The 25031-nt window shown below is 43.9% G+C and overlaps 1 protein-coding gene across 2 annotated transcripts in view; it reads right to left on the minus strand.

The window, feature by feature from the left end:
- Positions 1–1361: 1361 nt before the first annotated feature.
- Positions 1362–25031, minus strand: part of LOC124007758 (pyruvate carboxylase, mitochondrial-like) — a 92876-nt gene continuing 69206 nt past the window's right edge. For both annotated transcript variants that reach the window (XM_046318500.1, XM_046318496.1), the window contains exons 12-21: positions 24453–24542; positions 24099–24320; positions 23261–23417; positions 22841–23081; positions 22427–22676; positions 14724–14968; positions 13672–13851; positions 4455–4703; positions 4169–4309; positions 1362–4007 (exon numbers count right to left, since the gene is read on the minus strand). In XM_046318500.1, coding sequence (XP_046174456.1) covers positions 3756–4007; positions 4169–4309; positions 4455–4703; positions 13672–13851; positions 14724–14968; positions 22427–22676; positions 22841–23081; positions 23261–23417; positions 24099–24320; positions 24453–24542 — 2027 coding nt within the window. In that variant the 3' untranslated portion in view covers positions 1362–3755. The remainder of the gene's footprint in view (positions 4008–4168; positions 4310–4454; positions 4704–13671; positions 13852–14723; positions 14969–22426; positions 22677–22840; positions 23082–23260; positions 23418–24098; positions 24321–24452; positions 24543–25031) is intronic.

The raw sequence follows: 25031 nt of genomic DNA on the forward strand, positions 1-25031 counted from the left end.
TCACACGCTACTAATTAGCACAAACTAAGGGGATAACGACCAAACAAAACAGAGAAGAGAGGACCACCTATATCATAGTAGCTTTGTTACTTGGACAGAGAGCCTGTATAAATGAATTCTGTCGCTGAGATGTTCTGCAAAAGTGGCTGCTGCACTGTTTACTTGTGGGAGGATGGCAGAGTGAGCCAAGCTAACAGAGAGGAGCCAGGGGGAGAAGGAGCAGACTGAAAGATGAGATGTCAGATACATTAGGACTGAATGAGAGGAAGGTGGTGGGGGCACTGGATCAAACATCTTTGACAGACTGCTACAAAGGCATATTTCTAATATCGAAGAAGCACCAACTCTCATGATGAGGTATGATTATCTGGGGTTAACTCCCTCCTCAAAAATATAACATTTGAAACACAGCCATTTAGCATGCACTTTGCAATCCATCTACATCTAAGCGAGCAATAAGGACTCCGTGACTCTTCTGTCTAGTCATTCAGCCTCCTACATTACCTCAGTCCCTCAGTCCCTCCACATCAAACCATCACATGGTCATGTTCAGCACCCACAGGTACCCTGGTGCAGACGGAGCCATCAATCAACGCCTGCAAACGACACCACCACTTCTCCAGAGGAGCATATGGCAGCTCTCAGGCCCATCATCCATCACTGCAGTAATATCATATAATAATAGTACGCTACTCAGTTTTGAAACGGAGGCTGTGTAAACGCGTGGATTTCAGGCTTTAGAAAATATGAAGTGTAACCGGGTGTAACTATTGACTCAATGTCAACATTATGAACATTGCGGCATGCTAAGGAACGGACAAACACACAAGTTGTCCTCATTTCCATCCATTTGGATCCATTAAGGGATTACTCCATTAGCAATCAATCGATGTGGCAGGTAGCCTAGTGGTTAGAGCATTTGGCCAGTAACCGAAAAGTTGCAAGATCAAATCCCTGGGCTGACAAGGTAAAAAATCTGTCGTTCTTCCCCTGAACAAGGCAGTTAACCCACTGTTCCTAAGCCGTCATTGTAAATAAGAATTTGTTCTTAACTGACTTGCCTAGTTAAAATAAAACATTTGGGCTCCTGCACGTTTCCATTAGTGGGGGCATTATCAACTATCAATCACCTGTTCTTTTCCCCCCTATAATTGAATCTGCAAATTAATTACCTGTCGACTCACAAATGGTCACAATTATTGAATCGTTTTCTTAGGTGATTATTTGTCTGCCATGTTGATTATTTCACGCTACTCTTTAGAAGAGCTTGAACTGAGCCTCACACTGTAGGTTTCAGATGCACCATTACACACAAGCTCCGATTATCAAAACATTCAAAATGACAAAGAGCGAGGCAAATGTGTTATGTATGACCTTTTAATTTCTTTCAAAGTTGTCACATTGAAAAGAACATGGTTACACTGAATTAGTATTTGCATATCTTAAAACTGATGTTATCAAAACAGACAAAAATGCCATGGAAGGATGAGATAACAAATGCCACATAAATTCACATCCCCAGAAAGAGACTAGAATACAAATTGCATTGCTATTCCATATAAAACGGTAGCAACATTAACGCTTACAAATACAGGTAACTGCAAAAATAAGGAAAACTCTTGAGTAAATGAGGTATACAAAGTAGACACAGAGGTGTGGTTCTTGAGTTAATTAAGCAATTAACATTCCATCATGCTTAGGGTCATGTATATAAATGCTAGGCAGGTCATTATTTTGGCTACCATGGCTATGACACACAGGGTGAATCCACTGGTGACGGAATGGTTTGAGGAGCATGAAAACAACGTAAACCATGTGCCATGGACGTCTCAGTCACCAGATCTCAACCCAATTCAACACTTATGGAGATTCTGGAGTGGTGCCCGAGACAGCGTTTTCCACCATCATCAACAAAACACCAAATGATGGAATTTTCCCCATGGAAGAATGGTGTCGCATTCTTGCAAAAGAGTTTCAGAAACATGTAGAATGTATGCCAAGGCACATTAAAGCTGTTCTGGCTCATGGTGGCCCAACGCCCTATTAAGACACTATGTTAGTGTCTCCGTATTTGGTCAGTTACCTGTACATCTGCGTATAAAGCTCACTAATATTTTTGATCCTATATATAGTCTCCTATTTGCCTTAGAAAATAGTCGATGCATGTCGCTAGTAAGTTCCCAGGATAAATTGTTGTATTAGTAGGCTTAAGTCTTATGTTTCACATACAGGCGTTATAAGAGTCTAAGAAACATTGGTTTAATGGTTTGATAGAACAACTGTTTTATTAAACAAGTCTAAGAGACAAGAAAATTAGTACTTTATTTTATTTTACTCATGCCTTCGCAGATTGACGTGTCAAAAAAAAATCTTAAATCAATAACATTTCACAATTCCCTTTGCACTGCAAATACTGCATTACATAACCAATGTTCATGGTCATCAACACACTCACCACAGATGTGAACGGTCACACGAAGTGATTACCATGACAGTTGTGACAGAATGAGAATCTGTAAACATTTAACATCCGTCAAGAGCACTCAGGAAATGCCCAGCATGTACTGTAAGGTCATTCCATACACAGCAGTAACATTAAAATATAGCCTACCATTTACTCTCCACACAAAAAATAAAAAAATTGGCCCCAATTATTCTGTCATAGTTTATTCAGGATTACAATTGGGGGAGGGAGAGGGCGGACGGACGGGCGAAAAACAAACAACCCCCTTAGTAATCTACGATCACAGATAGAGCACATGAAAACTACCCCCTACAATCTGTAAATCTAACCAGAGTCCAGTCTGTCCCAATGAGTACCAGAACTAAATATGTCCAATTCAGTATGATTCATGTCTATGTTTAGAATTCACAGCGAGTTGCCATAATATCAATATCAAGAATATTTGCATTCATGTACATAGCAAAGCAATTGGTCAAAATAAAGAATGGTCTTTTAGGTTCCATATCGAAAAGAACAGTTTTGGTCAACTGAGTCACTTATGCTTCAATAAGGAATTTTACAGTAAAAGCTTGTTTAATTTTAAAACGGGTTGGGAAATATGTGTGAAAGTAGCGCAATGAGTGAACACATGTATTGAGAGTAGATGCTTAAAACATCTTTACACGGTCAACGTAGTGAGATGGAGGCTGGAAAGAACACTTATTATGGTTGAACATTTATATTACTACATTTACATTAACTTTCATTTTTATATTTAAACATATCAAATGATCAAAACCAGGGTGGGTGATGCTCGTACAGGGATGGCCCAAAATGTTCTGTGGAATTTAAAACATGATAAGCCAATATTTTACATTGCATTAAATACCTGAATGTCAACTGCTTATCAATTGCTTTCTACTTATTAATGAAATCATTTTTTCATTCGCATAGCCTCAGCAATTTCACTCTTCGTGAACGCGGTCGAGAATGACGTACATTGATGTTAATACGAAATCTTACAGATTAGTCAAGATTAATGGTTAATGATTGTACTTTTCGGTTTCTAAAGTGAGTGGATTACCGCATATATCACACAAGTGCAATCATCATAGGAAGCTCTCCAACAAGAAAACAAACCAACTAAATGTTAATTGAATACAATCATACTATATATATTTTCCAGAATTTCAAAAATATATCTGTCTTTTCTACAGTTGGACTTGTATAAAGTACATGTGTGACTTGAAGCGCTAAGGTTGTGCTAAGGTTGTGCTATGGTTAATGGTTCCTGCTGGTGGCCTTTCCTGTCCTACTCAGTGATCTCCAGTATGAGGTCGTCTCCCTCCAGGCTGCTGTCGGCATTGACGTAAATCTTGACCACGGTGCCGGAGAGTGGAGAGTTGACCACTGTCTCCATCTTCATGGCGCTGAGCACACACAGAGGCTGGCCCTTCTCCACTGTCTGGCCCTGCTTCACCTTCACCTCCACCACCTTCCCAGGCATGGGCGCCCCGACCTGGCCACGCACGTCCTTCAGCGCCTTGGGGTGAAAGTGCATCTCCTGGGTGGGTGGGAGAGTACACTTGGTGAGTTTGCAGGAGCACCACGTGTCTATTGAGATATTGGTGTGGATATGATATGCAACTATTTTGAACTTGTTACGAGTTTTAAGAATTGAATGGAACATTGTGTTGAGAGCTAATGTGAATGTATGTACTGCACCTTCATGGCCACTGTATCCTTGACCAAGACAGATCTGAGCGCTCCATTCAGCTCAAAGAACACCTCCCTCTGGCCAGCCTTGTTGAGGTCTCCCAGGGCCAGGGCTTTGATGTGGAGGGTCTTCCCTCGCTCTAACTCCACCTGACAGACACAGGGACAAACAGAAAGTGTGATCAGAGGAAAACAGAACAGTGGCAAATATATTGCAATCAGTAAATTCATTTAAAACTAATCACACTTCACATCCACTTGAAGAATATGAAAGAAAACAAATGGTGAGAGTGACCTCGAACTCCTCAGCAATCTTGGGTCCATCGAGGAACAGGCGAGTGTTGAGGCAGTCCACAGGGCCAAACTGATGGGTGAACTCCTTGAACTCCTGGAACACCTTGGGGTACATGGCTGCTGACATCACATCCTCGGGAGTAATGTCGTCTCCGTGTGTCTCTCGCAGCTGTTTCTCTAGGGCCTGGAAGTCCATGGCGGGCAGAGAGGCACCAGGGCGGCCCTCCACCCGTGGCATATTCTTCAGCACCTGGGGGCAGAGGTTAGAAGTCAGCCACTAACAGGCCAAAGGGAGCTAGAATGACGGAGTCAGAGTTATTATAATTATAAGAAACAGTTTAGACCGGTTTAGCTTTTTCAGATCAAAGCAAGCCCTTGAAAATATAACGCAGTGTTTGAACATTACAAGCAAACATGAGTGGATATAATGGCGCCGGAGGGGAGGACTGACGTTTCACGGGCTCCTAACCAACTGTGTTATTTTGTTAGTTTTTTCGCATTGTTTGTAACTCATTTTGTACATAATGTTGCTGCTACCGTCTCTTATGACCAAAAATAACTTCTGGACATCAGAACAGCGATTACTCACCTCAAACTGGATGAAGATTTTTTTCTTTAATGAGTCCGAGGCAAAGGATATACAATACTGCTTTGTCAAGACAAGGCCCACATCCCAGTCATCAGCGTGAAGAAAAGATGGAGGAAAAGGGGGAGGAGGGCGAGGTGCCTTGTAAGAATTCGCTGACGTGTAGGTAAACCACCACTTCCCTCCTTATTAGGCAACGTGCAATCATTGAAAAACAAACTGGACAATCTACGATTAAGACTATCTTACCAATGGGACATTAAAAAGTAATATCTTATGTTTCAGAGACGTGGCTGAACTGACAACATGGATAACAGAGCTGGCTGGCTTCTCTGTGCATCGGTAGGACAGAGCAGCTACGTCTGGTAAGACGAGGGGGAGGTGTGTGTCTATTTGTCAATAACTCCTGGTGTGCCATGTCTAATATTAAAGAAGTCTCAATGTATTGCTCGCCTGAGGTAGAATACCTCATGATAAGCTGTATACCACACTATCTACCAAGAGAGTTCTATATTATTCGTAGCCGACTATTTACCACCACAAACCGATGCTGGCACTAAGACGGCACTCAAGGAGCTCAATAAGGCCGTAAGCAAATAAGAAAATGCTCATCCAAAAGCAGCGCTCCTAGTGGCCGGGGACTTTAATGCAGGGAAACTTAAATCTGTTTTACCTCATTTCTACCAGCATGTCACATGTGCAACCAGAGGAAAATAAACCCGAGACAACCTTTACTCCACATACAGAGGCGTAGAAAGCTCTCCATCATCCTCCATTTAGCAAATCGGACCATAATTATATCCTCCTGAATCCTGCTTACAAGCAAAAACTAAAGCAGGAAGTACCAGTGACTCACTCAACACGGAAGTGGTCAGATGACGCGGATGCTACAGGACTGTTTTGCTAGCACATATGGAATATGATCCCGGGATTCATCCAATGGCATTGAGGAGAATACCACCAGCAGTCACCGGCTTACTCAAAAAGTGCACCAACGATGTCATACCCACAGTGACCATACGTACATTTCCCAACCAGTACATTACAGGCAACCGCTATAGGCTAGAGCTGCCGCTTTCAAGGAGCGGAAGACTAAATCAGGACGCTTAGAGTAATTTCTTATATGTCCTCAGATGAACCAACAAACAGGTATAGCATAAAAACAGGACAAAGATGGAATCCTACTTCACCAGCTCTGACGCACGCCCCATGTGGCAGAGCTTGAAAAATATTACAGACTACAAAGGGAAACCCAGATGCCAGCTACCCAGTTACGAGAGTCTACCAGATGAGCGAAATGACTTTTACGCTTGCTGCGAGGAAAGCAACACTGAAGCATGCATGAGAGCACCAGCTGTTCCGAGCGATTGTGTGGTCACGCTCTCCGTAGCAAATGTGAGCAAGACCTTTAAACAGGTCAACATTCACAAAGCCGCGGGCCCAGACGGATTACCAGGATGTGTACTCAAAGCATTCGCGGTCCAACTGTTGTGACTTCACTGACATTTTCAACCTCTCCCTGACCGAGTCTGTAATACCTACATGTTTCAAACAGACCAGCATAGTCCCTGTGCCCAGGAAAGCGAAGGTAACCTGCTTAAATGATTACCACTCCGTAGCACTCACGTCTGTAGCCATGAAGTGCTGTGAAAGGCTGGTCATGGCTCACATCAAAACCATCATGCTGTAAACCCTAGACCCACTCCAACTTACATACCGTCCCAACAGATCCACAGATGGAATCTCTATTGCACTCCACACTGCCCTTTCCCACTTGGACAAAAGGAACACCTATCTGAGAATGCTGTTCATTGACTACAGCTCAGAGTAGGTGGTCTCCTTGCTCGCACATGCTTTTTCAGTTCTGCCCACAAATGTTCTATAGGATTGAGGTCAGGGCTTTGTTGTCCTTAAGCCATTTTGCAACAACTTTGGAAGTATACTTGGGGTCATTGTCCATTTGGAAGACCCATTTGCGACCAAGCTTTAACTTCCTGACTGATGTCTTGAGAGGTTGCTTCAATATATCCACAATTCTCCTACCTCATGATGCCATCAATTTTGTGAAGTGCACCAGTCCCTCCTGCAGAAAAGCACCCCCACAACATGATGCTGCCACTCCTGTGTTTCATGTTTGGGATGGTGTTCTTTGGCTTGCAAGCCTCCCCCTTTTTCCTCCAAACATAACGATGGTCATTATGGCCAAACAGTTCTAATTTTGTTTCATCAGACCAGAGGACATTTCTCCAAAAAGTATGATCTTTGTCCCCATGTACAGCTGCAAACTGTAGTCTGGCTTTTTTCTGGTGGTTATGGAGCAGTGGCTTCTTCCTTGCAGAGTGTCGATATAGGACTCATTTTACTGTGGATATAGATACTTTGTACCCGTTTCCTCCAGCATCTCCACAAGGTCTTTTGCTGTTGTTCTGCGATTGATTTTCGCACCAAAGTACATTCATCTCTAGGTGACAGAACGTGTCTCCTTCCTGAGCGGTATGATCCCATGGTATTTATACTTGGGTACTATTGTTTGTACAGATGAACGTGGTAGCATCAGGAGTTTGGAAATTGGTCCCAAGGATGAACCAGACAACAATTTATTTTCTGAAGTCTAAGCTGATTTCTTTTGATTTTCCCAAGATCAAAAGCAAAGAGGCACTGAGTTTGAAGGTAGGCCTTGAAATACATCCACAGGTACACCTCCAATTGACTCAAATTATGTCAATTAGCCAAACGCTTCTAAAGGCAAGACATCATTTTCTGGAATTTTCCATGCTGTTTAAAGGCACAGTCAACTAACTTAGTATGTAAACTTCTGACCCACTGGAATTGTGACACAGTGAATTATAAGTTAAATAATCTGTCTGTAAACAATTGTTGGAAAAATTACTTGTGTCATGCACAAAGTAGATGTCCTAACAGACTTGCCAAAACTATAGTTTGTTAGCAAGACATTTGTGGAGTAGTTGAAAAACTAGTTTTAATGACTCCTACCTACCTATGTAAACTTCTGACTTCAACTCTATATACTAGGCGGTGTCAGAGGAAGGCCCCAAACTATTGTCAAAGACTCCAGTCACCCAAGTCGTAGAATGTTCTCTCTTCTACCACACGGCAAGCGGTACCGGAGCATCTAGGACCAAAAGGCTCCTTAACAGCTTCTACCCCCTAGCCCTAAGACTGCTGAACAATTAATCAAATGGCCACCATTTGTATTTACACTGCGGTTACTCGCTGTTTATTATCTATGCATAGTCACTTTACCCCTACCTACATGTACAAATTACCTCGACTAACCTTTCCCCCGCACATTGACTTGGTACCCCCTGTATAGAGCCTTGTTATTGTTATGTAATTTTCTTGTGCTCATTTTTATTTTATTTTTTCACTTTAGTTCATTTAGTAAATATTTTCTGAACTCTACTTCTTGAACTGCATTATTGTTAAGGGCTCGTAAGAAAGCATTTCACAGTAATACCTGTTGTATTCGGGAACAATTCACAAAATACTTTGATTTTTAATAATTAACATAGATAATGCTAGGCATCTGTCAGAAATGAGAAATAGCTGCAACATAATGGCTGTTCCATTCATTTGTTATACATGATGTTATACATAAGCAGGTGGCCTTTTTAAGTTTGAACTGATCTGCAAAATAAATTACACAAGAGCAACCATGCGTTTCAAGGGGGGGGGGGGACAAACAAGAAAATGGGAACTGCTTTGTACCCTGGTGATGTGAGGGACACATTTGATCGTAGAAAACAACTGAGCTTCAGGGGAAATGTTTCTGGGTAATTGTGGAGATTCTTAAAGATGGGAAATAAATCATATTTATTCAAATTTCAAACAGATGAAATGGTGCGAGATCTCCAAAGACAGTAGAGGGACAAAAACAGGAAAACTTTTCAAACAAAGTATTTATATGACTTAATGGGATCCTGTCGTAGTGGGTTATAAATCTAACATTTTCTGAGCTCTACCTACTGTATAATGTAAGTGGAACATAATAAATGTACTCTTAATGTTAAATCCATAGAGTACCAAACCTAATAATCTTTAATACTGTCTGTGGGAGTACAAATCCTGCCATTATGGTTGGCTGTGAAAAGGCAGATACAGTGGGGCAAAAAAAGTATTTAGTCAGCCACCAATTGTGCATGTTCTCCCACTTAAAAAGATGAGGCCTGTAATTTTCATCATAGGTACACTTCAACTATGACAGACAAAATGAGAAGGAAAAATAAATCCAGAAAATCAAATTGTAGGATTTTTAATGAATTTATTTGCAAATGATTGTGGAAAATAAGTATTTGGTCAATAGCAAAAGTTTCTCAATACTTTGTTATATACCCTTTGTTGGCAATGACAGAGGCCAAACGTTTTCTGTAAGTCTTCACAAGGTTTCCACACACTGTTGCTGGTATTTTGGCCCATTCCTCCACGCAGATCTCCTCTTGAGCAGTGATGTTTTGAGTCTGTTGCTGGGCAACACAGAATTTCAACTCCCTCCAAAGATTTTCTATGGGATTGAGATCTGGAGACTGGCTAGGCCACTCCAGGACCTTGAAATGCTTCTTACAAAGCCACTCATTCGTTGCACGGGCGGTGTGCTTGGGATCATTGTCATGCTGAAAGACCCAGCCACATTTCATCTTCAATGCCCTTGCTGATGGAAGGAGGTTTTCACTCAGAATCTCACGATACATGGCCCCATTCATTCTTTCCTTTACACAGATCAGTCGTCCTGGTCCCTTTGCAGAAAAACAGCCCAAAAGCATGGATGTTTCCACCCCCATGCTTCACAGTAGGTATGGTGTTCTTTGGATGCAACTCAGCATTCTTTGTCCTCCAAACACGACAAGTTGAGGTTTTACAAAAAAGTTATATTTTGGTTTCATCTGACCATATGACATTGTCCCAATCTTCTTCTGGATCATCCAAATGCGCCCTAGCAAACTTCAGATGGGCCTGGACATGTACTGGCATAAGCAGGGGGACACGTCTGGCATTGCAGGATTTGAGTCCCTGGCGGCGTAGTGTGTTACTGATGGTAGGCTTTGTTACTTTGGTCCCAGCTCTCTGCAGGTCATTCACTAGGTCCCACCGTGTGGTTCTGGGATTTTTGCTCACCGTTCTTGTGATCATTTTGACCCCACAGGGTGAGATCTTGCGTGGAGCCCCAGATCGAGGGAGATTATCAGTGGTCTTGTATGTCTTACATTTCCTAATAATTGCTCCCACAGTTGATTTCTTCAAACCAAGCTGCTTACCTATTGCAGATTCAGTCTTCCCAGCCTGGTGCAGGTCTACAATTTTGTTTCTGGTGTCCTTTGACAGCTCTTTGGTCTTGGCCATAGTAGAGTTTGGAGTGTGACTGAGGTTGTGGACAGATTTCTTCTATACTGATAACAAGTTCAAACAGGTGCCATTAATACAGGTAACGAGTGGAGGACAGAGGAGCATCTTAAAGAAGTTACAGGTCTGTGAGAGTCAGAAATCTTGCTTGTCTGTAGGTGACCAAATCCGTATTTTCCACCATAATTGGCAAATAAATTCATAATTAAAAATCTTACAATGTGATTTTCTGGATTTTTTCCCCTCATTTTTTCTGTCATAGTTGAAGTGTACCCATGATGAAAATTACAGGCCTCATCTTTTTAAGTGGGAGAACTTGCAGCACAATTGGTGGCTGACTAAATACTTTTTTGCCCCACTGTATACACTGAACAAAAATATAAACGCAGCATTCAACAATCAACGATTTATTGAGTTACAGTTCATATAAGGAAATCAGTTTTAAAAAATGAATTAGGCCCTAATATATGAATTTCACATGACTGGAAATACAGATAGCTTCAATTTAAAAAAAATGTAGGGGCATGGATCAGAAAACCAGTCAGTATCTGGTGTGACCACCATTTGTCTCATGCATCTCCTTCGCCTAGAGTTGATCAGGCTGTTGATTGAGCCCAGTGGAAGGTTGTCCCACTCCTCTTCAATGACTATGTGAAGATGCTGGATATTGGTGGGAAAGGAACACGCTGTCGTACACGTCAATCCAGAGCATTCCCAACATGCTCAACAGATGACATGTCTGGTGAGAATGCAGGTCATGGAGGAATTGGAAAATGTTCAGCTTCCAGGAAGTCTGTACAGATCCTTGCAACATACAGTACCAATCAAAAGTTTGGACACACCTACTCATTCAAGTTTTATTTTTTATTTTTTTAAACTATTTTCTACATTGTAGAAAAATAGTGAAGACCTCAAAACTATGAAATAACACATGGAATCATGTAGTAACCAAAAAAATTGTTAAACAAATCAAAATATTGTTTATATTTGAGATTATTTAAAGTAGACACCCTTTGTCTTGATGACAGCTTTGCACACTCTTGGCATTCTCTCAACCAGCTTCTTGGGGTAGTCACCTGGAATGCATTCCAATTAAAACAGGTGTGCCTTGTTAAGTGAATTTGTGGAATTTCTTTCCATCTTAATGTGTTTGAGCCAATCAGTTGTGACAAGGTAGGGGTGGTATACAGAAGATAGCCCTATTTGGTAAAAGACCAAGTTCATATTATGGCAAGAACAGCTCAAATAAACAAAGAGAAACAACAGTCCAGCATTACTTTAAGATATGAAGGTCAGTCAATACGGGACATACCAAGAACTTTAAAAGATTGTTCAAATACAGTTGCTAGAACCAACAAGCGCAATGATGAAATTATGAAACTGGCTCTCATGAGGACCGCCACAGGAAAGGATTACCCTGAGTTACCTCTGCTGCAGAGGATAAGTTCATTAGAGTTGACAAACTCAGAAATTGCAGGTCAAATAAATGCTTCACATAGTTCAAGTAACAGACATCTCAACATCAACTGTTCAGAGGAGACTGTATGAATCAGACCTTCATGGTCAAATTTCTGCAAAGAAACCACTACTAAATGACACCAATAAGAAGAAGAGACTTGCTTGGGCCAAGAAACACAAGCAATGGACATTAAACCGGTGGAAATCCATCCTTTGGTATGAGGATTCCACGCAGAGTAGGTGAACGGCTGATCTCCGTATGTGTGGTTCCCACCGTGAAGCATGGAGGAGGTGTGATGGTGCTTAACTGGTGACACTGTCTGATTTATTTGGAATTCAAGGCACACTTAACCAGCATGGCTACCACAGCATTCTCAAGCGATACACCATCCCATCCGGTTTGCCCTTAGTGAGACTGTCCTATTGAAAAACTAATGATAATGAAACAACACAACTCCAGACTGTGTAAGGGTTTTTGACCAAGAAGGTGAGTGAGTGAGTGCTGCATCATATGACCTGGCCTCCACAAATCACAACCTCAACCCAATTGAGATGGTTTGGGATGAGTTGACCCCAGACTGAAGGAAAAGCAGCCAACAAGTGCTCAGCATATGTGGGAACTCCTTCAAGACTGTGGGAAAAGCATTCCAGGTGAAGCTGTTTGAGAGAATGCAAAGCTGTCCTCAAGGCAAAGGGCGGCTACTTTGAAGAAGCTAAAATGTATTTGGGTTTGTTTAACACTTTTTTGGTTACCACATGATTCCATGTGTCATTTCATAGTTGAGGTCTTCAGTATTTTTCTACAATGTTGAAAATATTAAAATAAAGAAAAACCCTTGAATGAGTAGGTGTGGCCAAACTTTTGACTGGTACTGTGCATCATGTTGAAACATGAGGTGATGGCGGCAGAGGAAATGGCACAGAAATGGGCAGTTGAAACCATCATTCATCTGTGAAGAGCACACTTCTCCAACGTGCCATTGGTCATCGTAGGTGAGCATTTGCCCACTGAAGTCAGTTACGACACAGAACTGCAGTCAGGTCAAGACACTGGTGAGGATGACGAGCACACAGATGAGCTTCCCTGAGACTGTTTCTGACAGTTTGTTAAGAAATTCTTCAGTTGTGCAAACCCATAGTTTCATGAGCTGTTCAGGTGGCTGGTCTCTGATGATCCCGCAGGTGACGAAGCCCGGATGAGCAGGTCCCGGTCTGGTGTGGTTACACGTGGTCTGCGGTTGTAAGGCCAGTTGGACGTACTGCCAAATTCTCTAAAATGGGGGTGGCTTATGGTATAGAAATGAACATTACATTCTCTGGCAACAGCTCCCGTGGACATTTCTGCAGTCAGCATGGCAATTGCACGCTCCTTCAAAACTTGAGACATCTGTGGCATTGTGTTGAGACAAAACTGCACATTTTACAGTGGCCTTGTATTGTCCACAGCACAAGGTGCATCTGTGTAATGATCATGGGGTTTAATCAGCTTTTTGATATGCCACATCTCTCAGGTGGATGGATTATCTTTCCAAAGGAGAAATGCTCAGTAACAGGGATGTAAACAAATTTGTGATCAAAATTTGAGAGAAATACGATTTCTATGCGTATGAAACATTTCTGGGATCTTTTGTTTCAGCTCATGAAACATGGGACCAACACTTTACATGTTTCATTTATGTTTAAGTTCAGTGTAAAATACATGTTCTTCATACAGAATCAACCCAGCAGCGTGTTCAAAATAATGTTGTTGCGAGCTGAAAAGAACTTGGGCCTAAGGGAAGTTAGACTTATTGGGAATTTGTGAAGTGTGTTTTACCTTGGACCTGAAGGGTTCAGGGAAGCCTCCGTGTGGGATGCCAATGTGGCCCTGCAGGAACTCCACCACAGAGAGGGGGAAGGAGAGCTCATCAGCCCTCTCCTCCACCTCTGCCCTCGTCAGAGAGTTCTGCACCATGAACTGGGCCAGGTCGCCCACAATCTTCGAGGAGGGGGTCACCTGCAGGCAGGCAGACACAGAGTGGGCAGAGGAGAGAGGTGGAGTGAGATGAAAGATTTTATCCACAACATTACTGGTGCTACAGCCCATCGGTCATAGACTATTGTGTATTACCATTGGAACCTCAAGCTGGCGTGCAAATTGGAAGTGAACAGAAGTGTGGTAGAGTCAAGAAGGGAGACCGAGATTAAAATTGTTTGAGAAAAACATTTTTTTGCAGCAGTAGGAACAGTGAAAAGACAACGAAAGGGGTTAGAATGAGGAGAGAAAAAAACATGCATAATGAGAGTGAAGTAAGCGTGTCCACTATCGAACAGACACCGACTCACTGTGCCTGTGATATGGACAATATGACATCGAAGGAAACGAAGGAGGAGAAGAACAGAAAGTCAACTATCTCTGATCATTTAATTAAGCCCTAGGAAATGAAAACCAGCAAGGCAAGACCAAACGCTAGAAGATGCCATTGATTGGAGAGATCAGACAGAAGCATGGAGAACAGAACAGATAAGCTTTGCTCAAAGCTCCTTGGTTGATCTGACTTCAGGCTGCAGCGAGATTAATGGCTCCACTTTCTGTAAACTTATTCCCATTTCGTTTTTTATTTTGTCTTTGAGACAGTAGAGCCTCCCTCCCACGCACACATAGCTAAGAGAGAGTGAAAGGAGGAATGTGAGGGAACAAATTGAGTGGGCAATTTATTCTGAAGTTCTCTTCAAAATCAGAAGAACTCTTTTGTAAATCCACCTTAATAGCAATAATTATGAATCTGAAAAGACCATTTGTGAATGAGGAATGTGAGTTTTAGCCCATAATTTGAACTGCTGAAAATGAGGCCAGTGTTAAGGACACCAGGAGTCTGGTTGTCTCACCTTGATGAGGTCACCCAGCAGCTTGTTGGCCTCTGTGTAGGACTTCTTCACCTCCTTGAACTTGTGTCCCAGGCCCATGCTGTGAGCCTGGAAGTGCAGGTTGGTGTACTGGCCTCCAGGGATCTCGTTCTCATACACGTCAGCATTGCCAGACTTCATAGTGGCTGTACAGTCAAATGGTGCGTAGAGCCCACGAGCAACCTCCCAGTACTCACTGTAGTCATAGACATTCTCCAGAGATATGCCTGTCAAAGAGAGGGCAGGACAGAGAGAATAATAGGCATCTATAGATGCTGTCAGCACAGAAACATTATCTACAGTTGAATTCAGAAGTTTACATACACCTTAGCCAAAAACATTTAAACTCAGTTTCACACAATTCCTGACATTTAATCATAGTAAAAATTCCCTGTCTTAGGTCAGTTAGGACCTAAGAATGTAAGAATGTGAAATGTCAAAATAATAGTAGAGAATTATTTATTTCAGATTTTATTTCTTTCATCACATTGACTACAGCTCAGCGTTTAACACCATAGTGCCCACAATGCTCATCACTAAGCTAAGGACCCTGAGACTAAACACCTCCCTCTGCAACTGGATCCTGAACTTACAGACGGGCCGTCCCCAGGTGGTAAGGGTAGGCAACAACACGTCTGCCACGCTGATCCTCAACACTGGGGCCCCTCAGGGGTGTGTACTTTGTTCCTTCCAGTACTCCGTTCACCCACGACTGTGTAGTCAAACAACTCCAACACCATCATAAAGTATGCTGACGACACAACAGTGGAAGGCCTGATCACCGACAACAACGAGACAGCCTATATAGAGGTCAGAGACCTGGCAGTGTGCTGCCAGGACAACAACCTCTCAGTGTGAGCAAGACAAAGGAGCTGATCGTGGACTATAGATAAGGAGGGCCGAACAGGCCCCAAATTAACATCGACAGGGCTGAAGTGGAGCGGGCCGAGAGTTAAGTTCCTTGGTGTCCACATCACCAACAAACTATCATGGTCCAAACACACCATCATGGTCCAAACACACCATCATGGTCCAAACACACCAAGGAAGTTGGGAACAACGCCTTTTCCCTCTCAAATTTGGCATGGATCCCCAGATCCTCAGAAAGTTCTATAGCTGCCGCAGAGAGCATCCTGGCCGGTTGCATCACCATCTGGTATGGAAACCGCTCGGCCTCTTGACCGTAAGGCGCTACAGAGGGTAGCGGCCCAGTGCATCACTGGGGCCAAGCTTCCTGACATCCAGGACCTAGAGTTGAAGTCGGAAGTTTACATACACGTTAGCCAAATACATTTAATCTCAGTTTCACAATTCCTGACATTTAATCCTAGTAAAAATTCCCTGTCTTAGGTCAGTTAGGATCACCAATTTATTTTAAGAATGTGAAATGTCAGAATAATAGTAGAGAATTATTTCAGCTTTTATTTATTTCATCACATTCCCAGTGGGTCAGAAGTTTACATGCACTCAAATAGTATTTGGTAGCTTTGCCTTTAAATTGTTTAACTTGGGTCAAACGTTTCAGGTAGTTGGGTGAATTTTGGCCCATTCCTCCTGACAGAGCTGGTGTAACGGAGTCAGGTTTGTAGGCCTTCTCGCTCGCACACACTCTAAGTTCTGCCCACAAATATTCTATGGGATTGAAGTCAGGGCTTTGTGATGGCCACTCCAATACCTCGACTTTGTTGCTTGGAGTCATTGTCCATTTGGAAGACCCATTTGCAACCAAGCTTTAACTTCCTGGCTGATGTCTTGAGATGTTGCTTCAATATATCCACATCATTTTCCCTATTAATGATGCCATCTATTTTGTGAAGTGCACTAGTCCCTCCTGCAGCAAAGGACCCCCAGAACATGATGCTGCCACCCTGTGCTTCACGTTTGGGATGGTGTTCTTCGGCTTGCAAGCCTCTTCCTTCCTAACATAACGATGGTCATTATGGCCAAACAGTTCTATTTTTGTTTCATCAGACCAGAGGACATTTCTCCAAAAAGTACGATCTTTGTCCCCATGTGCAGTTGCAAACTGGCTTTTTTAATGGCGGTTTTGGAGCAGTGGCTTCTTCCTTGCTGAGTGGCCTTTCAGGTTATGTCGATATAGGACTCGTTTTACTGTGGATATAGATACTTTTGTACCTGGTTCCTCCAGCATCTTCACAAGTTTCTTTGCTGTTGTTCTGGGATTGATTTGCACTTTTCGCACCAAAGTACATTTATCTCTAGGGAACAGAACACATCTCCATCCTGAGCTGTATGATGGCTGTGTGGTCCCATGGTGTTTATACTAGCATACTATTGTTTGTACATATGAACGTTTGGAAATTGCTCCCAAGGATGAACCAGACTTGTGGAGATCTACAATTCTTTTTTGGCTGATTTCTTTTGATTTTCCCATGATCAAAAGCAAAGAGGCACTGAGTTTGAAGGTAGGCCTTGAAATACATCCACAGGTACACCTCCAATTGACTCAAATGATGTCAATTAGCCAGAAGCTTCTAAAGCCATGACATCATTTTCTGGAATTTTCCAAGCTGTTTAAAGGCACAGTCAACTTTGTGTATGTAAACTTCTGACCCACTGGAATTGTGATACAGTGAATTATATGTGAAATAATCTGTCTGTAAACAATTGGTGGAAAAATTACTGGTCATGCACAAAGCAGATGTCCTAACCAACTTGCCAAAACTATAGTTTGTTAGCAAGAAATTGGTGAAGTGGTTGAAAAACGAGTTTATGACTCCAACCTAAGTGCATGTAAACTTCCGACTTCCACTGTATGTTAAACCTGATGTGTTAATCTACTGTATGTGGGAGGCATGCCACAGAACCCTAAAGCTTATCAGTGTGGTGCTCACCACTTAGGCATTCACAGGGTTCCAAAGCAGGAACAGTCAGTCAAGTCAATGCTGCCAATACCCTCATTTAAACCCAATGACCAATCATAATGCCTGTTGCTATAATTACAATTAGCTCCATGCTTCACCTGGCAACAAACACAACTCCAAGACACACATACACACACTCAGGCCAGCGTACACACACACACACCACAAATTCTCCAACCAATCTCAGAGCCTAGTGAATTTTAAGCTTTGACATCAATCTGAAGCTTCCCACTCCCTAAACCATACACATCTGTTGGCACATATCCATCAGCATGGGAGGAGGAAATTGAAAAGAGAAAGCGAGCGAACGAGAGAGTGTGACATTGACCACATTTCCTGTCCCTCAGGACTAGAGCTGACTTAAAGATGATCTATACACATCAAGGGAGAGAACAAGGGACCTTCGCCAGAGGGGAGCTCCCAGTGCAGATGAAAGATGGATGGGTAGAAAGATTAAAGAAGTAAAGTGCTCAGAAGTAATTTAAGATCAAGAGAATGTGGATGAGAAGGGATCACGGAAAAGAGGAAAGGTGAAAAAGACTAAATGAGGCAATTGAGGATTTTCTATAAACAATTACCATTAGTTAGGATGAAGAAACAAGTCATCACAATAAATATGAACAAATGGGACCGAGGCAGTAACATTTCTTTGGGGTTAAGTGCCTTGCTCAAGGGCACCGACAGATGTTTCACCTCGTCGGCTCGTGTATTCGAACCAGCGACCTTTCGTAGCAGACCAAAAGAGTGCTTAGACAAGAGAGCATACTAGTGGGAAGAAATACAAAATGAAAACAGTCTTATCATCCTGTCTCATGCATGAATACCCAAAGTCATATTTGGAATTAATTTGACATAAATGGACAAAAACTGTACTGCACTAAAGCGCAACATTTCAAAAAGGGAGAAGGGAATAAAGACCGAATTTGCTTGACATTTCAATTACCTAGGCAGCCTTCTACTCAGTGAGAAGGAGCAGGAGAGAGAGAGCGAGAGAGAGATTGGTAGACTTCACGGGAATAAACTAAATCAACAAAGAATACAACATGTCTTTTTCTCAGAATGTGAGCATTCTGATCGGTTTAAAACTGCTTGTCGAGAGCACAATCACACACACACTCCAACACGAAATCTAGTTGTGCTTTGTGTCCTTGAACAGTAATTATCGGAATGAGAGAATCTGGAGACCATAGAGGCACATGTTTTGAAATGGAAAATTGGAACAAGTTAAAGAAAGATGCTAAATTGCACCTCTAGGCCATCTACGCTTTCATCAACTCTCATCCAACAAAACAATTTCTGGGTTATAATCATTTTGAAAACTACTCAATTTCACAGCGTGGATTGGGCTTTAGAATAATCTCGCAGAGTCCTGCCACATTTCATTTTCTAAAGAGGACATTTTTCCTTTAATAAAAACTAGATAACTGGATTAGAACGACAAACAACGAACTAACTGTTAAGTGCTCACTTGTGCTCAGGTAGCGTAGAATTCCCAACGGTACACCAGTACATGGTCAAGTCATTTCAGAGCAGCTGCTACCTCCATTCTCCTCATGACTAATTCATTATGGATGGAGTTTTATATTCTCAAGTGTTGTTCAATTCTAAACAAACTCCATTATTTAATTTGCCTCCACTTTGTTTCAGGTGGCCTACGATAAGGCTCTAATTAAGGGTTTTACCAGCAGCTAATCAAATCCTGATTCATTGTGTACAAAATAAAGAGTTACTAAGCCATTTCATGGATGTTGTAGGAGGGATTAGATGCTCATCAATTGTGAGAATATTATCTTCTAGTCTTTGTTCATCTAACCATTAGGAATGAAAAAGAACAGCCCTTCCATCTTTCATGAATCAAAACACACTGTAACCATCAGACTCATAAGTGTATGCAGGGTGATAGCACTAGCCTGCCGCTGAATGGTTCCCTCCTAAATAACAATGCCGCACAGGGGCAATGTTCTCGCCTCACGGCCGTTCCCCTAGCAACAAAGATGGCTGCAGCCATGAGAACTTGGTTCTGACCACGTTCCTGTTCCCACGCAGAGACAGAGCTTTACGGAGCCTTGCAGGCCAGGTCATTACAGCGGGTTAAGACTCATCTGCTGCAGTAATGTCTCAATTAACTGAAGGTCGCGGGGTCGTGTGTGAGCTATGTGCAGCCTATCTTCCTTCTGCCTTTTCCTCTAGTTCCCGCTCCCCGTTGCTCTCTCCCTCTCCACAACAAACATACTTCATTTTCCTCTGCTTTACATTAGTCTGCACATGTACTGCATCATCTCCCACGTGATCATATTCTAAGTCATAAGGTTGTCTTTGTTTTTTACTCAACTGCTGAGGTGAAGTGGATAAGCAGAGCGACGACACACTAAGCATCAGCACAATTCAGTTGTCACTATCTCTCAATGGCTGGCAGCGCTCACTCTCTCAATGGCTGGCAGCGCTCACTCTCTCAATGGCTGGCAGCTCACTCTCTCAATGGCTGGCAGCTCACTCTCTCAATGGCTGGCAGCTCACACTCTCAATGGCTGGCAGCTCACACTCTCAATGGCTGGCAGCTCACACTCTCAATGGCTGGCAGCTCACACTCTCAATGGCTGGCAGCTCACACTCTCAATGGCTGGCAGCTCACACTCTCAATGGCTGGCAGCTCACACTCTCAATGGCTGGCAGCTCACACTCTCAATGGCTGGCAGCTCACACTCTCAATGGCTGGCAGCTCACACTCTCAATGGCTGGCAGCTCACACTCTCAATGGCTGGCAGCTCACACTCTCAATGGCTGGCAGCTCACACTCTCAATGGCTGGCAGCTCACACTCTCAATGGCTGGCAGCTCACACTCTCAATGGCTGGCAGCTCACACTCTCAATGGCTGGCAGCTCACACTCTCAATGGCTGGCAGCTCACACTCTCAATGGCTGGCAGCTCACACTCTCAATGGCTGGCAGCTCACACTCAATGGCTGGCAGCTCACACTCAATGGCTGGCAGCTCACTCTCTAAATGGCTGGCAGCTCACTCTCTAAATGGCTGGCAGCTCACTCTCTAAATGGCTGGCAGCTCACTCTCTAAATGGCTGGCAGCTCACTCTCTAAATGGCTGGCAGCTCACTCTCTAAATGGCTGGCAGCTCACTCTCTAAATGGCTGGCAGCTCACTCTCTAAATGGCTGGCAGCTCACTCTCTAAATGGCTGGCAGCTCACTCTCTAAATGGCTGGCAGCTCACTCTCTAAATGGCTGGCAGCTCACTCTCTAAATGGCTGGCAGCTCACTCTCTAAATGGCTGGCAGCTCACTCTCTAAATGGCTGGCAGCTCACTCTCTAAATGGCTGGCAGCTCACTCTCTAAATGGCTGGCAGCTCACTCTCTAAATGGCTGGCAGCTCACTCTCTAAATGGCTGGCAGCTCACTCTCTAAATGGCTGGCAGCTCACTCTCTAAATGGCTGGCAGCTCACTCTCTAAATGGCTGGCAGCTCACTCTCTAAATGGCTGGCAGCTCACTCTCTAAATGGCTGGCAGCTCACTCTCTAAATGGCTGGCAGCTCACTCTCTAAATGGCTGGCAGCTCACTCTCTAAATGGCTGGCAGCTCACTCTCTAAATGGCTGGCAGCTCACTCTCTAAATGGCTGGCAGCTCACTCTCTAAATGGCTGGCAGCTCACTCTCTAAATGGCTGGCAGCTCACTCTCTAAATGGCTGGCAGCTCACTCTCTAAATGGCTGGCAGCTCACTCTCTAAATGGCTGGCAGCTCACTCTCTAAATGGCTGGCAGCTCACTCTCTAAATGGCTGGCAGCTCACTCTCTAAATGGCTGGCAGCTCACTCTCTAAATGGCTGGCAGCTCACTCTCTAAATGGCTGGCAGCTCACTCTCTAAATGGCTGGCAGCTCACTCTCTAAATGGCTGGCAGCTCACTCTCTAAATGGCTGGCAGCTCACTCTCTAAATGGCTGGCAGCTCACTCTCTAAATGGCTGGCAGCTCACTCTCTAAATGGCTGGCAGCTCACTCTCTAAATGGCTGGCAGCTCACTCTCTAAATGGCTGGCAGCTCACTCTCTAAATGGCTGGCAGCTCACTCTCTAAATGGCTGGCAGCTCACTCTCTAAATGGCTGGCAGCTCACTCTCTAAATGGCTGGCAGCTCACTCTCTAAATGGCTGGCAGCTCACTCTCTAAATGGCTGGCAGCTCACTCTCTAAATGGCTGGCAGCTCACTCTCTAAATGGCTGGCAGCTCACTCTCTAAATGGCTGGCAGCTCACTCTCTAAATGGCTGGCAGCTCACTCTCTAAATGGCTGGCAGCTCACTCTCTAAATGGCTGGCAGCTCACTCTCTAAATGGCTGGCAGCTCACTCTCTAAATGGCTGGCAGCTCACTCTCTAAATGGCTGGCAGCTCACTCTCTAAATGGCTGGCAGCTCACTCTCTAAATGGCTGGCAGCTCACTCTCTAAATGGCTGGCAGCTCACTCTCTAAATGGCTGGCAGCTCACTCTCTAAATGGCTGGCAGCTCACTCTCTAAATGGCTGGCAGCTCACTCTCTAAATGGCTGGCAGCTCACTCTCTAAATGGCTGGCAGCTCACTCTCTAAATGGCTGGCAGCTCACTCTCTAAATGGCTGGCAGCTCACTCTCTAAATGGCTGGCAGCTCACTCTCTAAATGGCTGGCAGCTCACTCTCTAAATGGCTGGCAGCTCACTCTCTAAATGGCTGGCAGCTCACTCTGGCAGCTCACTCTGGCAGCTCACTATATTTCCAATTGGCTGGCAGCTCACTATATTTCCATTGGCTGGCAGCTCACCTGTGTTGAATTTGGTTCCCTTGGTGCAGGCGACAATGGCTCCCATGCTGGGCTGCGATGTCATCCCAGCCATGGAGTCCACAGCGACGTCTACGATGTCGGCCCCGGCCTCGGCACATGCCAGCATGGCGGCCACGCCGGCGCCTGCCGTGTCATGGGTGTGGACGTGAATGGGCATCTCAGGGAAACGGTCCCTCAGAGCACCAATCAGCATCCGGCTAGACTCAGGCTTCAGCAGCCCTGCCATGTCCTAAAGAAAGAGCAAGGAGTCAGCAACATGACACACAAACTATTTATGCCCGAGTTGCTGATTCCAAGTATTTGTAAATAGCGGAATATAAATCAAATGTGTAATTGATTGGGTTAAACCGCATTACTGGGTTTGATGACGGAGCAGGTTCAGTGCCAGTCTACCTTCACATTCAGTATGTGTGTTCCAGCTCTGACCAGCTCATCAGCCAACTTCAGGTAGTAGTCCAGAGTGTACTTCTGCCTCATGGGGTCAGACACATCTCCTGTGTAGGAGATGGAGGCCTCCACCACCCCCCCGGCAGCCCCAGCAGCCTCCATACCCAGCATCAGGTTGGGCAGGTAGTTCAAAGAGTCGAAAACACGGAAGATGTCCATGCCGTTCTCCTTGGCCACCTCACAGAACCTGGTCAGAACCATTGAAAGGTGGATAAGTACATGCTTCAAATGAAGAACCCTTGGGTTTAAGGGTGATACTTTCAAGAAATACTATGCAGACGATGACCGTCAAACTGAAGGCTGGGGTTGAGACGATGTGTGTTCTAGTTGGAGTAGGGGTGTTTGATCCAGGGCAGAGGTACTGACTTGAACACTGCGTTGTCGGGGTAGTTGGTGTAGCCCACAGCGTTGGCTCCTCTCAGCAGCATCTGGAAAGGCACATTGGGCAGCAGAGCTCTCAGCTCCTGCAGTCGTTTCCATGGACACTCGCACAGGAAACGCATTGCCACATCAAAAGTGGCACCTACTCAGAAGAGGAAAGATCAATATCTGCCATAGCAACAGACTCCATTGACAAGAAAGTCCATAAACAGACAGTAAAATGGACAGATTCCCCTGAATAGACAAACTTTCCTAGTCCTCCAGAGTGATGGACTTCCTCCCTAGTCTGATGTCCAGCACCCTCAACATCAAAAACATTTTTTTTTGGACACTGTCACAATAGATTTGCTTCAAAGGGGGCCAAGATGATTTTCTGCGGCCTTAGTTGGTAAAAAGTGCTATCCAAATAAAACATGGATTTCATAAGTCACTTTGCTACAGATGAAGAGAGACGGAGACTTTTCTTCAGTCTTTACTTAGAAACGTACCGCCAGTCTGCCCGTATCAACTTCAAAACAGACTTGAGGAGAGCCCACTCCTGAGTAACCCAGACGCAGTAGTCGACTCACTTGCTCTGCTCAACGATGTGAACCTGGCCCTGGGGCAGTGTCATATTTTCCCTTCACCCTAGCAGTTGATTCCATTTGACCTTTAAATTGAAAACTGTGACTTTTGAAAACATAACGTCTATAAATGATGCCACTGAAAGAGGCAGGTGGCAGAGTCGGGCCAGAGCAAAGCAGAAAGCGCAGATTGAGATGGAGAAAAGTGTGATAGTAGAAAGATAGAGAATAAAGGAGTAGAGGCTACAAGTGTTGCTCACCTCCCCAGTTCTCCACACTAAAGAGATTGCTGAAGTTATGGGCCACGAAGGGGGCAACCTGTTTGAGGTCGTGGGTGCGGACACGTGTGGCTAGGAGAGACTGGTGGGCATCTCTGAAGGTGGTGTCCATGAGCAGCAGACCCTTGTGGGCACGCACCGCCTTGGCAAAGCCCTCTGGACCCTCCCTTAAGAGGACTTCACGGAACCCAACTGGAGGCTCACCTAATCCACATCAATACATACAGCTTTCACTATGTTGTACTGACTAAATCAAGACAAAAATGGACTGCTACAAGAAAAAAATAGATGTTTTACATTAAGCTGGTAGGAGGTTGTGTAGGGTTGGAGTCTTACCCAGAGGAATGGGTGGGATCACAGGATCGATAGAGGAGGGCTTGGCCTTCACTGGGATGGGAGTGGTGGGGCCATTTACCATCACATGACCTGAAACCGGACAGCAGGAAGGGGGGGGGGTCATAAAACCCTGAGTTGGTCGTCGTTGTAGGCATTTCAAACCAACCAAAATCATTATATGGGAGACAAACATACTACACCCCAGACAGCATATCTTCAAGGAAAATAATGACTCATAGTAAAGGTGTCATTTGTGTGAACAGATGATGTCAGAGTTCAATAGTTAACATGATGAACAATACAACACACTTCATGGGTAGGCGATGCTTGAAGAAACAGCTGTGCCGTCAATAGTCTTTCGTGCCAGCCAGGCATGAATTAATCTAACTAACTCACCTCTTGATCTAGGGGAGGGGAGTTTTAATTGTTAAATGAATCAAGACTATCATTAGCTGCTCTTCAGATGACTGAGTAAGTGTTGACATGTCTAAAATGTCAAATATAAAATCTACACACACAAAGAAACATAGAATTCTGAAATAAACAATGGTTTGAAATGGAGTTCAAGCAGAGTCATAA

Source organism: Oncorhynchus gorbuscha, linkage group LG02, assembly GCF_021184085.1.
Source record: "Oncorhynchus gorbuscha isolate QuinsamMale2020 ecotype Even-year linkage group LG02, OgorEven_v1.0, whole genome shotgun sequence".
In the NCBI taxonomy this organism is placed as follows: Eukaryota; Metazoa; Chordata; class Actinopteri; order Salmoniformes; family Salmonidae; genus Oncorhynchus; species Oncorhynchus gorbuscha.